We start from the raw sequence: 13,480 nt of genomic DNA on the forward strand, positions 1-13,480 counted from the left end.
AAAAAGCCATTTCTTCACCCCATTTGCTGGCGTGGGAAAGGAGACAAGGATGTGAGAGGCTCAGGGAGACCCAGGGACTGAGACTGCATAGGACAGACCTGGAGAAAAGGCCACTTAGTCCCTGGGTTTGACCTTCCCCCCAGTGGGAAACTATCCCTTGAACACCTGGCACGAGAGCCCAGATCTGATGGCTCACATACCCAGCTGCGTCCTTTCAGGTTTCAGGCAAGAGGAGCACATCAGCATCAGTGGGATGTTGGTCATCTGTGTCCTTAGCCGAAGAGATGATGTAAATAAAGAACATGTCCCAACAAGAGCCTGCCCTGCTAACCCAGGCATCCCAGGATAGTGTCAATCCTGTTTATCGTCATCGTGCATCCCAGCACATCCTGCGGTTGCCCTGAGGAAGATGTGACACGCCTGGCTTGTCTCCCCAGGACGCAGGGGACAGAGGGCAGGGGCAGATGCTGTTGTCAAGGGCACGGCTGGGGACGCTTTTCTGAAGATCACCAGCTTTCTGCCCTTAGGTGCCCTCCGCCCTGCAGAACAGTAGTTCTTGCCCTGAGCACTGTGGTCACGATTCTAGAGTCAGGACCTTACGTCCCGCAGCCTGAGGATATCGGAGAACAGAAGGACGACTGCAAAACAGGAGGATGGAGCGTGGGGACTTTGGTTATATCACTTCGCCGCTCCGGGTCTCAGATCCCACACCCACAAAGTGGGGCAGGGATTACCTCCTTCCTCTTTAACTTACAACGGCGTAGGAAGCGTAACGGAAGGGTGTTGGAAACCAAGACTCCATAGAATGCATTTAGATTTGGGGCTCCGGGGCTCGAATGTCTGCGTTCCTTGGCAAGGCTGGGTTCGTGGGACCGAGAGCTGGGATGAACAGAGATCGGGGAGTGTGTGTGTGTGTGTGTTCGCGTGTGTGCGCGTGTGTCCCTGTGTGTGCCTGGGAATCACACAGGGAAGAGCGTCTGTGATGCTGGATGCCAACTTGCTGGGAGATGTGGGTGAGTGAGTCTGTCTCCGAGCCCAGGTCGGAGACTGCTAGCGAGTCCCATCCCTGACTCTGCTTCCTTCCTTTCCAGTGGCCTGGTTCACCTTTGACCCCAACTCTGGGCACCGGGACATCATCTTATCCAATGACAACCAGACGGCCACCTGCAGCAGCTATGACGACCGGGTGGTGCTGGGCACAGCCGCGTTCTCCAAGGGCGTGCACTACTGGGAGCTGCACGTGGACCGGTACGACAACCACCCAGACCCCGCCTTCGGGGTGGCCAGGGCCAGCGTGGTCAAGGACATGATGCTGGGCAAGGACGACAAGGCCTGGGCCATGTACGTGGACAACAACCGCAGCTGGTTCATGCACTGCAACTCCCACACCAACAGGTGCGTTGCCAGTGGTGGGGGGGGGGCAGTTGGGGAATGAGGCCCCTGTGGGGGACAGCATCCCTTCTGCTAGGCATCAGGAATGTGGGGGAGGCCTTTCAGCCACTTGGGTGTCCCATTTCCAGGGAGAAGTGAGTGTGTGCCCAAGGGACAGCATGCAACAGAGACTAGAGTGGCCCCAGGGCATGTGGCTTTACAGGTCACCCGGCCAGCCACACGACCAGGCTCTGCCAGGTTCCTCGGCTGCCACTCCCTTCCCACTTCTGCTCCATTTCCCTTTAGACACTGTCAGCCAGGGGCACAGCCAGTGTCCTCGCGGCTGTGACCATGTCTCTACAGACGTAGCAGGTGCCATTGCCCTGGCAGTGACCCCCCCCCCCACTGCCCAGCCTTGTGTGGGCTTTGACCCAAGACAGTGCCCCCAAAAGGGCAGGCCTGGGCGTGGCAGGCACTGTTGGGGTGCTCACTGCCGGGGACTCTGTCAAGGGCCCTGCCAGGGCTGCCTTACTCTGAGGCCAGCCCTGGGAGTGGTGTTACCAGAGCGGACACAGGAAGATGGGCCCTTTGGGGTCGCCCTGGGAAGATGTCCCTGATACCTGGGCTCCTTCAGGGACTTGTGGGCACCTTGATCTCTCTCCTCAGAGAAGGCAGTGGGCCCCCCACCCCCACCATCATAGCTCAGTGCTTACTTTCTCCTCACCCAGGGATTCCGTGTTCACACCCGGCCTGTGTGTCCAGGGTGGGGGTGGGGGATGGAAAACGTTTTAAGGCCAGCACTGGCCAAGGAGCCCAGAAATAAAGAATGGTAGTCACCTGGAGCTGCCCTCTCCCCGCGCGATCTCCTTCCTGGCCTGCTCAGGGCCATCTCCCCAGGAGGAGCCAACCTCACGGGGCCCAGCTCTAGGCCATGTCAGTGAGCCTGGAGGCTCTCAGTGTTCTGGCCCCAGGAGTCCTGATCTGGGGCAGGGACTTGCCTGAGGGTCCCCAGAGAAGCAGACTGCACCTCTCCCACCTGCCATTTCTCTGGCAGTGACCTCTAGCTCTGGAGGCCTGCGGGAGGGTAGCACCTCGTCCCTCTGTCCCCTCTGCCTGGGCCCTGCAGGCTGACTGGGTGTTGCAGGCTGCCAGGTGCTGCGGGCTGACCCGGCACTGGATCTACCCCCGGCCGCTGTTCCCAAACCACAGAAGAGTGGAGTCCAGCTCCATCTCTACCTGCTTAAACCAAATGATGCCCAGATACACGGCTGATGGGGGTAATAACGGAGCGTTATTGAGCTTACTTGGTGCCTGAGGCTGTAGGAAGCACCTGACTTCCATGATCTCCCTTAGTCCTCCGAAAAGTACTATTGTGATTGCCATTTTACCCATTAGACCAAGGGCTTAGGTGAAACAAGCGTCCCAAGTCACAGGGCTACTTAGCGGCGCTGTCAGGACTCGGCTCAGAGTCCTCCGGTTCTGGGGGGGGCGGGGGGCAAGGGATCCCGGGTAGGGGGCTGCGGTGGGGTGCCCATGAACCTGGGGCAGCCAGCGCTTGGGTGGGAATCACGTGTTTGCGCCTCACGCCGGTCTCTACCGCCACCCGGCGGTCAGTGTCTGAATAGCACCAGGAGCCCGGTCGTAGCTCCCTTTTCCCACCTGCAGGATCCTGTCCTGGGGTCCTGACACCGCTCCCCACTCCCACCCCACGCCTCCCGCCCTGGGGAAATTTGACCTCCTGGGAAGTGCCTTTCCCGTCAGCGCACCGAGTTTTCCTCACGACTTTCCTGTGCTCTCTGCCATGCCATCAGCCCCCAGCTAATCAGCACCTGACCCATCAGGAAAGGCTAAAAATAGTTTTCTCATCAGAGCCGAGCAGCTGGGGTGGAGGATGAGACCTCAGCCCTCAGCCCTCAGCTAAGGGAAAGGAGTCTGATGGACCCTCTTCTTCCACGGACAGGAAGCGAATCAGCCAGGGAGCCTGGGGAGAGCATCTGAAGAGATGCTTCTCGCGGGCCGATATGAATTCCCACCACTGCCGAATGTGGGATCACAGACATTTATCAAGAGCTCCACAATTTAGTCTCAAGGCTCCACCGCTGGCGCTCATGGGATGGCAACTCGGGACAGGGGACTTGATTCCAGATTCAGCATCTGTCCCCTGCCACGCATGGCTGTTCAAGAGTCCCTGGGATGTTTCGGAGAGCAGCTGAAGTCGAGTGGGCCTCGAGATCTCCCGAAGGGCTGGCTCTCTGCCTCTTTGTGGATCTCAACGTTCTCGCTGGTTAAAACTATAAAGGGTGCCAAGCTAGTTCTTTCCCTTGGAGGGCAAAGGAGCCTTCCCTACCCAGGCTCCAAGCTCCGGGTGTTCAGGTGGGACCCGCTCATCCACACCCCAATTCCCTGGGTGCCCAGGTCTCAGGGACTGCCAGGAAACCAGGGACTGAACAAGCCGATCCCTCCGGGGTAAGGAAACTTACACGAAGGGTAAGGTCTTCCTGTGTGGCCCTTAACTGGAGAGTGCGTTTCAAGGCAAGTCTCACAGCCCAGAAGAACAGCTCCCTGCACCTCCATGAGGGCTGTGTGTTTTAGGTGAGGATATTCCTAGCATCTTCTGAACCACCACCTATATCCCAGGCTAGATGTGGTAGTGATGGGGCTTCCTGGGGCTTCTCTTCCCAGGACGGAAGGCGGTGTGTGCAAGGGGGCCACTGTCGGCGTGCTCCTGGACCTAAATAAGCACACGCTGACCTTCTTCATCAACGGGCAGCAGCAGGGCCCCACAGCCTTCAGCCATGTGGATGGGGTGTTCATGCCAGCCCTCAGCCTCAACCGCAACGTGCAGGTACCACTTACCCTTCCGGGCGGGAGCCCCTCTAGCTGTTCCTCTCGGGGTGCTGGGGCCTCCGAAGTGCACTTGGACGATGTGGGCTATAAAGAAGCTGACTGCTGCCCGCCCGGGCAGAGAGGCACCTACCAGCTCCCCTTGGGCATTCCCCGGGGACAGTCCTCTGTGGCATGATCAGTTCGTACTTGTTCACTTGAGATAAGTGGAGGCGCTAAGCTGCCAGCTTGTGGAGCCACAGTGGGAGGGAGGGGGGAAAAGGGAATGGAGGGGGAGGCAGGTGGGGGTTCCATTTTCTGGGGCGGGTGCGATGGAGGCATTCGTTAAGCCATCAGGAGGAAGTCAGTGCCCCCTGCCCAGCTTGAGCCGATGGCCAGGTATGTGCTGGGGCCTTTCAGGTATGGCTTTCCCCAGAGAGGAGAAGCACAGGGGGGCTGGGAGAGACCAGTCCCAGGGGCTTTGAGTCTCCTTCTGCCCCCTCTCACCCCTCCCTGCCCCCTCTGGCTCCCACCTGAAGCAGGCAGGAATGTTGTGCTTTTAGATCTCAGGGCTGGAGCCAGTCCTGGGGGGCTGGCGAGGGCTCGGGAGGCCCCAAGTGGACAGAGACAAAATGGGAGCTCAGTGAGGGGGCGAGGGTGGGAGAAAAATGTGGGGGCACTACCCTTAGCTTCTAGCAGAGCCCTCCTCCCTCTGGGAGTCCTGGCTGTGAATACTGACAGGCCTACATCAATCACTGATTGATTGATTTGTACCTGCACTCACGAAAGGGCTTTGAGGCAGCCTGAAATATAACAGATGTAAGAAAGGAACGAAGGCCATGGGAAGAACGCAGAGACAAATATACAACCATGAGAACCGTTCACCTGCTGCAATGGAGCATCAGCCTTGCCAGGGCTCCTGGGACAAGGTGGGAAACCCAGGCCCAGACCGGCTCCTCAGGATGAACTCGGGGACATTACGTTAGTGAGACTGGGTGACAATAAACAGCATACCCCGCAGTACAGAGAAGCCCTCAGGCTGCTGCCTGTGGCGACCCCAGCGAACAGGGGGCCTCGCACGCGGCCGCTGGGCTGTCTGAGCACTCAGGATTCTCGTAGTGGCCTCCCCCATCCTCACTGACTGGGTCGTCTTTTCCAGGTCACCCTGCACACAGGATTGGAAGTACCAACAAACCTGGGGCGGCCAAAGTTATTGGGCAACTAGCCTCCCGGCCCCAGCTGTTCACCGGCGTCTGGGAAAAGCCTCACCATCCCTCGCTGAGGTCGAAGGACCCGCGAGGGCAGGACGATCGCCTTGAGGGGTGCAGCCCAGCAGCCGCTCAGTATCTTAGAGACGTGTTTTGTTTGGAGGGTGAGAACAGGTCTGCAGGCCACGCTTGTTGAGGCAGCTGGTTAATAAGTGGCCACTGGTCGGTGGTGAAGCTGCGTGTGTGTTTCTCTCATTCCTCCTGGACATTACGAATGCTCACAGAGAAGGAACTTTCTCGAGGGAGGGAGAAGACATCCGGGGTTTATGATTATGTTTCCTGCCATCTGTTTTCAAAGCTTGTCTTTTTTGCTGGTGGGGGGGCAAGAGGAGGGCCGACTTTGAGACTGGCATCCTGAGAGCAGAGGCAGGAAGGCACTTCCGGAATCCCACTCCCCAAGTGTTGATTGACCCTTTGCTGGGACACCTCTCTGTCCCGAGGCTGCAGGTTCTCATCTCCTCCAGGAAAGGTTCTCCTTTTTGCTTTTTTGGTCCTGGAGTCTCCACAACATTATGCCCTTGCAGACCTAATCCAAGGTCGATAGAAAGGGGCATTAATCTTGACCTTCACCATTCCCACTGACCTTCACCATTCCCACTGAACTATTGAGAACCTTTAAAATGGTTTCTTTTGGTCCTTCATTAATCATCTCTCTCTCTCTCTCTCTCTCTCTCTCTCTCTCTCTCACACACACACACACACACACACACACACACGTCTGCTAAAATGCATTCAGTCAGTTCTTAGTCCTTAAACACAAAAGAAAACAATGGAATTGGAGTGACCACATGAAGCGTGTCTGCTGGCTGGCAGCTGTTTTCTGGAACTGCAAGCTTGTCTGAGTTGCTCTCTTCCAGGCTTTGGTCCTCCCAGGGGGACCCTGGGGAAGCCTCTTAGAATCTGCCTACCTTTTCTTTCAGACCCACCCTACTGTCATCATGAAAGTAGGAGATGGCCCCCCATGGCAGTGGTGCCTCTGCCTTGGGATGGGCAGGTCCTCTAATGAAGGCAGGAAATAGCAATATCAGCATGTCCCTTACACCCCAGACTCCCGGGGTGAGCCTGGCTGTGCCAGAGGCCCAGGCTGAGCCCCCTAGCAGGGCGCCCTCATGGGCCCAGGAGGTCCCCATAGAGTCATTTGCATCTCTCAGAAACAGAGCTCGCTTTCGGGGGTCTGAGCCCGGAGCCCGCCGCGGTCCTGTCCCCAGAGCACCTTCCTGTCCCCTCCTGCTCTTCCTCTTTGTCACCTGCCACCTCCATTTCCATCTGGTGGCGAAACTTTCTCCTTTTTAAAAAGAATATATTTTATCAAGCATTTTATTTTTGAGGTTGAGGAGTACCTTGTCCATTTGCTGGATTGGATTTTTATAAAACTTAGCCCATAAACCGGCAGCAACTGTGTTTACTCGGTTCTACCTGCTTGTGTAGACACTGCCCTTGTTTTCTGAGCGGCCAAGGCCAATGCTGTGTAGATCCTGCCCCCCTAGCAGCAGATCCTACAATCCTACCTCAGAGCCCGCGCACCCTCGGACCTCGAGGCTGCCTTGTCCCCGCCGGGTGGGCAGACGTGGCCGGCTAGGCCACCTGCCCAGCGTCTTCAGGAGCTGCTTGGTGCTGTTTCGGCCTCCGAGCTCGGGTCCTGGCAACCACCTGCGTGTGGAGCTGAGGTCTTGCCTCTTGGTTCTCCGCCAGTGGCGTGGTTTCTCAGGCACCCGGAGGTCTTCCTCGTCCTGTCCCGGACCCCCGCCAGAGCCCCGAGGGGGATGCAGCGTCCTGCCTGTCCTCCTGCCTGCACCTGCCTCTCCGTTTCACTCCTTAGCCATAGCTCCGGGTGGACTCAGCTTGGAAGCTGGTGAAGCTTCCTGAAGATTGGAGGACACAGAGGAGCCATGGCCTTGCTGGGGCTGATGAAGCATGGCCAGCAGGTCCAGATGCATCGGCTTTGGGAAAAGACTGGCCAGCGTGCTGGGAGTGACACCAGGAGTGAGTGTGGCTGGGGAAGGTGGCAGTGGCTTCCTGCGGCGGGGGCTGGATGAAAGGCTGGGGAGCTTCCAGAATCCTCGAAGCTGGGCTCCCCAGGCGGCCCTGGGTCTGCCTCTCTGGAAAGGAGCTGCTGGAGTTCAGCTGGACTTGGTGACACCCTCGGGACAGGCAGCACTGGGGTCAGAGGGAAATGTGGAACAGAGAGAAGCAGCAGTCCCAAAATGGCGGGGGGGGGGGGGGACGGTCTCTTTAGGAAGAAAAAGGTAATTTTTCAGAGGGAAGCCGCCAGAACTTGCCGCCTCTCTGCAGGGGTCAGCAGCTCCAGGAGGCCCCGTGAGTGTCCCCAGCAGGCACCTTTCCAGCTTTGCTCCTCCTCCAGGAACCCAGCAGCACCGTGTCAGGCTGTCCTGAAGCCACCTCTCCTGTCCTCAGCACAAAACACCTTTCAGGGACAAGAACGAACCTAGGAGAGAAGGCAGGTCTGTGCCACACTTGTTTTCGAGGGATCGGCCAAACAAAGAAGGAATCATCAGCGGCTGTGGCCTGACTTACGTCACCCTCCCAGGAAGCCCCTGGGATTCGGAGCAGAGGCTACAGGTCGTGAATTTCTCATTGGCCATCGAATTCCCTGTCCCCTTACAATGTGGTGGCATTTTTGTACTTAGAATTGTATCAAAATGATGCTTTTGTTGGGCTGGCTGAGGAATCACTTGGTGTTTGTCTATCAAGCAGTTTCAGTGAGAAGAGAATTCAAAGTAACTTAAATGTCAGGTCCCAATGCATTGTAAATAATGCCTCCTTGACGTAGTTCCGCGGTTCGTGCTCTGCTCGTGAGCAAGTTTGCTCAAAGCATATGCCTTTCCTTTTAGAATGAATCCCTTTTAAGCATCCGCTAGCGACTCACCGCAAAGCACCCTAGCTCCTAATTCAAAGCAAAAGCTAAAACATTGCACACAGCCCTCTCTGCCCTGTCGGGGAAAATAATGATTCTAATCAAAGTGGACATCAGTAATCCTGACCCACAAAGTAATTGGCATAAAAACTATGTATACATTTTTATATATAGCTCTGGGCTGAAATCTTCAGCCCTCCGTGAACTCTGTGGTTGTGACAGCGCCCTCGGGCGCCTCGTGGCCCACCGAGAGTGAGGAGGGTCATGCTTTCCAGAGTGAGCCTGGGCAGAACCGGAGTTCACCAGGGACGCTGGGAACAGGTTCATGCTTCCTGCTCTTAGTGCCCGGGAAAGCCCAGCCTCGCGGTGCCCGTGCCCTCTGCCTACAGATTCTCAGGAAAGGATCACAACGCAGGTTCTACGTGTCCTTCTTCCGGGGACATTTGCATTTTAGCCTTAATTCTGGTTGCAAGTGAAAGGCTCGGTCCCCTGTGAAGGCATGTTTCAGCACAGACGAGCAGACAGTTGTCCTGTGGCCACCCACACGCGGTGAGATGGGGAGGATAGGGAGGGTAGGTAACACTCCGAGGGGGGGGGGGGGGGACTCAGCACGGGAGTGCCGGAAAACACTCTCACAAGGCCCATGGCTGATGCCAGGGTTCCTCAACCTCAGCACCCCCCGGGGTGGGGAGGGGGTGGGGTTCTCTTATTGTTGTGGGCTGGCCATGGCCTCCCCACACTAGATGCCGGTAGCACCCCCCCCCAAGTGAGGGGTGACGACCCAAAGCGTCTACAGACATTGCCAGATGTCCCCTAGGGGACACCCTGGGTTGAGAACCACTAGCGGTTTGTCATGTGTCCATGCGTCAGTATGCAGGGTGATGCTGGGGTATCCATTTCAGCGTTACCTGGAAAGCCTGTATCACAATGTATGGACCTTCCTGCCCAAGACCAGGATTGTCCTTCCATAGGCCTGCAGTGCTCTGCCAGCCGGGGCAGGTAGGGGGAAATGGAGGTGAGCCACCAACAGAGGCCAAGCTGTCAGGTCTCACTTTGTATTTACTGAAGATGCCCCCACCCGCCCCCCCCCCAGAAGACACCCCCCATTCCTAGAAGGCAAAACTTGTTACCAAATGTTTCCTTGGCCGCTTTTGCCTGGAGGCAACAGGAACTTTATGGATTTGTGGCCTATTATCTGGTTTTAAAAATCTAATCAGATCTCATTAGAAGATATTTAGGGTCTCTGCTGATTCTGGGAAATCTCTACTTTTGTTTTGCAAGTAAGCCAGTAAGCTGTTTTCAAGGATCACTTTCCTTGGCAGGTTCCTCCTTAAAGAGAAAGGGGTCCTGGTGGCTTTCGCTTTAAATGGACTGTATGATAGGTAAGAGTAGGTGTGGGGTAGGATGTGTGGCTCAGGCACCGCATTCAGCCCTCAGACACTCGTGTCTTTGAACCTGGCTTTGATAATGGTTCACACGTCTTATATCTTTCTGTGCCTCGGTATCCCCACCGAGGGAATGCTTTTGAAAGAAAAGAATATAGTCTCTCATCTATTGAGTCTAGGCTAATGGTCCCCTTCAAAGAATCAAGCCTGTGTGGTGACCTTCCAGAATGTTCTCCGACCACAAGACGGTATCTTCCATCCCAGCCTCTTGTGACCAGGAGCATGTGTGTATTAACACTGCTGCCTGGCCTTGAGGAGGGAAAATTGACATTTGAAATAGGCTTCACATGACCATGCAAAGCAACACCCCAGACGTTCCCATTCCCAACAAGGCCTGTTTTAACGGTACTTTGGTGCAACGTGCTGTAAGCGGGCCACATGTCAACATTGTCATTGTTAGTCCCAAAGGCATCTGTGTGCAGAAGCCCCCATAAAACGTAGAAAGAGGCTGACCTGCCTGTCTCCTCGGTCACCTTAAGTTCTAACATCTGAGGCGTCCCCCAACCCATCCTGTGTCTCCATTGTTTCCGAAGATCTCGGCAGGGGAGCGGCTTTGAGAACCAATGTCTAAGAGTAAGGCGGGAGGCACCTGACCCCTCGGCTGGGAGTCTGCACGGCCCTGGGACTCCACTCGCACTACCTGTTGGAGAGGGGGGTGGGGGGTGGTTCCCGGCTTTCCTTGTGAATGATGTTGGCTTCAGGCAGGAGTTGGGAGTCGAGACCCCACAGGGGAGTCTTGTCTGGAGGGCGCGGGCTGCCCAACCTAGTCCTGGGGAAGACCCCCCCGCAAGGTGGGCACCACTCACCAGGCCAGGCCCTCAGGCAGCCTCTGAGGAGACTCCAAACACAGACTTCAGATCTGGAAAAGCGGCCTCCAGTGGCTGTGGAAGCAGGAACACGGCGAGGGCCTGCAGACCTTTCCAGCTCGTCCCGCGCCCGGTGGCTGGGCGTCCCCAGCCTGACTTCCTCGGCACCAAGAGGAAGCGCGGAGTGAGCCAAGCAGAAGACGTTAAATGCATGATGTAGACGTGCTGCTTTCCCACTAACTTTGTCGTATTCAGCATGAGTGATTTGTTTAACGTTGGCAAAGGAATTTAAAAAGTAACAAGCTCTGTGTCCTTGTTTTGGCTGTCCACAGTTCTTGCATTTCCCTGCCTTCCTTTACCCCCGCCCCCCCCCCCACCATCGCATCCACTTTCTGTCACAGTTGTCCGTATACAGTGGCAGCTCTCGGTCCCGTTGGTGTTCGTGTTCCACTGGAAACACGGGGGGGGGGGGGAAAGGGGGGGAAAGCAACTTTTTTCTAATTTTTGTATCGGTATCCACGAGCGTTTGTATTTTTTGAATTGCAAACACTGTGTTTTCTGGTCTTTGGGGGGTTGGTTAACTTTGTGTATTGCCTTCTGGAAAACCTGAGTTTTATCACAGTCTTGAGCAGATTTGAAATAAATTCTTTGGACACTGCCAACAACCGAAAGGCAGGGCCCGGTCTGGATTACTGCCCAGAAGCACAGCGCGCCTCTTGCCATGCGGGCCCTGGGTGGCGGCGGGCAGCTGGGACAGGGGAGGCGGAAGGGAGGCCACCCCGTCTCTCCCCCACAGGGCCTGCGCCTGTGAGACGCCATAGGGCTGTGCTGCGTGTGCACACGAGATCTTGAAGCAGTTCCATGGCTCTGAGTAAGGTGCATCTCAGACAAGGGGGGCTTTATGAATTCATTCTCGCAAGAGGGGACAGGGCTAGACATTGGTAACAGTTAGCACATGGTTAAGGTACATTCGTGAATAAAACATTGGTCAGGGGTTACAAGAAACTGAGATTTGGGGGAGACCTCCTAATAACCTATGAGCATCAGGGAGACCGACCGGCCCCTTCAACCACACCGTCTGAGCCCCGGGGTGTCCGGCCTGAAACCTCTTAGCCTTCCTCAAACTGTGGTCCTCACAAACACCCATCTCACACGCCTCCCCCAGCAGCCCCTTCGGCCCGGCCTCACTGCCCGGTTGGCTGCTGGATCCCTGAATGGCTTACCTGGGGAGGGGCGGTTGCAGACTCCAAGATGAGGCAGCAGGGCATTTATGAGCAAGGGCTCTGTGGATCAACCCCCTTGGGAGCGAAGGAAGCAGGGCCGGCCAAGGGAGACATCGGGTTGGGACGCAGACCCAGCAAAGGCCTCTGCCGCTCTGGGTTGGGAGAGGGGCACTGGGTTCAATACTCCCGTCTCGATCCAGCACGGACGTGGGCCACCCCGGGAAGGAGGTGAGGTGATCCCTGAAGAGGGCCAACGGCTGAAGGTTGTGCCTTCAGTGCTCAGAACAATAAGTTCTTCTACCTGAAAGGGGATCTGAGGGAGACATCCGGGCATCGACCCCCCCGCGCCACAGGTCTATACGGCTCCTTCAGAATTCCAGTGAGGGAAGCTTAGCCGAGGAAGGCCAGGGACACTGGAGCTGGTCTTGGAGCTGCAAGGGACACTCGTGGTCAGCCTCCTCTCCTATTCATTCTAGGCTCCCTTCACTCTCACCTAGTGCCTCTGCTAATCGTGGTTGGGACCCTCATCCCTGGGGGTCTGAGCCTCAGGTCACCAGGCCCTTCGCACCCAGGGTTGCTGCATTTGTCTACTTACCATCAAAATCAGGTCAAAGGACTATGAAGAGATGCCTGAGTCCCACCTGGGTGCAGAATTTTCCCTGCCCCACCGGGTGACGGAAGCCTCATCTCCTCTCGATGGTCAAAGGTAGGTCACCCCTGCGAGGTGGTGGCTCTTCTTGCCTAGACAACTTTGGTTCAGCGGGACATGTGCTGTGTTGCTTCTTCCTTTGGGAAGCAGGGTCTCCAGGTGTCCGGGGCCGAGAGTTGTAGGGACGGGAACCTCCAGGTCCCTAAGTGGGTCACTGGGAGTAACGGTAGGCAGGGCGTCGTGTGGAACAATGGCTGAGCCACCAGACGCGTCGGGGACTGAAAGACACCCCTGCAAAGGGGAAATGGCAGTGTGACGACAGTAAGGAAACACGTACCCACAGCACGGAAGCCGTCTGTTCCCTCTGTGGCTGTTGGCAGAATCTTAGTCATAACCGTCTTTCTTTGGATGACTGGTTTTCATGGCGGCTTCTCTCTGCTGCTATCTTGCTAGAGGAAACTTCCATCGATGGGGAAATAAAAAGTGTGATCTTAAGCCTGCTCTCTAGCCCTTAAAGTACAAGTTTTTCTTAGTCCCTAAATATCTGAGGATTCCTGGAGCGCCCAGTGGTAACAAGACCACTCTTTTAAGTATTTATTCAGTAAATTAAAAGATGAAAGCAAAGCGAGGTGAGTAATTTAAACTCAGAACTTGCATGCTTCTCCCGAGTGGACTAGTCTGCAGTTCTGGTCCAGAGTCTGGCCAAGCGTTCAGCTGTCTGAGCTGCGAGGCCGGTGGAGGCGGGGGTGGGTGGGGTGGCCTCGGACCCTGGGTTGCCTGTAGAGAAGGGGAACCAAACTGTCCCGGTCACTGCTCTGATAGGTCACCTCTAGGTCTTCAGATATTTCCTGGTGCTTTGTCAGGCTTGGGATCCTCTACACCTTTAAAAAAAATCACTCTCTGGGGGCCTGGGTGGCCCAGTTGGTTGGGCATCTGACTTTGGCTCAGGTTCACGGTTCACAAATTCAAGCCCCACATCAGGCTTTGTGCTGACAGCTCTCCCAAAAACAAACATTAAAA

The 13,480-nt window shown here is 56.2% G+C and overlaps 1 protein-coding gene across 5 annotated transcripts in view; it reads left to right on the forward strand.

Annotated features, from left to right (window-relative positions):
- TRIM67 (tripartite motif containing 67) overlaps window positions 1–11,325 on the forward strand; it is a 56,674-nt gene extending 45,349 nt beyond the window's left edge. For 2 of the 5 annotated variants that reach the window (XM_053207026.1, XM_027046928.2), the window contains exons 8-10: window positions 1,092–1,395; window positions 4,054–4,216; window positions 5,354–7,666. In XM_053207026.1, coding sequence (XP_053063001.1) covers window positions 1,092–1,395; window positions 4,054–4,216; window positions 5,354–5,419 — 533 coding nt within the window. In that variant the 3' untranslated portion in view covers window positions 5,420–7,666. Of the gene's footprint in view, window positions 1–1,091; window positions 1,396–4,053; window positions 4,433–5,353; window positions 7,667–7,754 lie in introns of those variants that run through there. The other 3 variants (XR_008292034.1, XM_053207024.1, XM_053207025.1) reach the window with 3 other exon arrangements.
- The last annotated feature ends 2,155 nt before the right edge of the window (window positions 11,326–13,480 follow it).

The sequence above is a fragment of the Acinonyx jubatus genome, chromosome D2 (genome assembly GCF_027475565.1).
Source record: "Acinonyx jubatus isolate Ajub_Pintada_27869175 chromosome D2, VMU_Ajub_asm_v1.0, whole genome shotgun sequence".
NCBI classification, from domain to species: Eukaryota; Metazoa; Chordata; class Mammalia; order Carnivora; family Felidae; genus Acinonyx; species Acinonyx jubatus.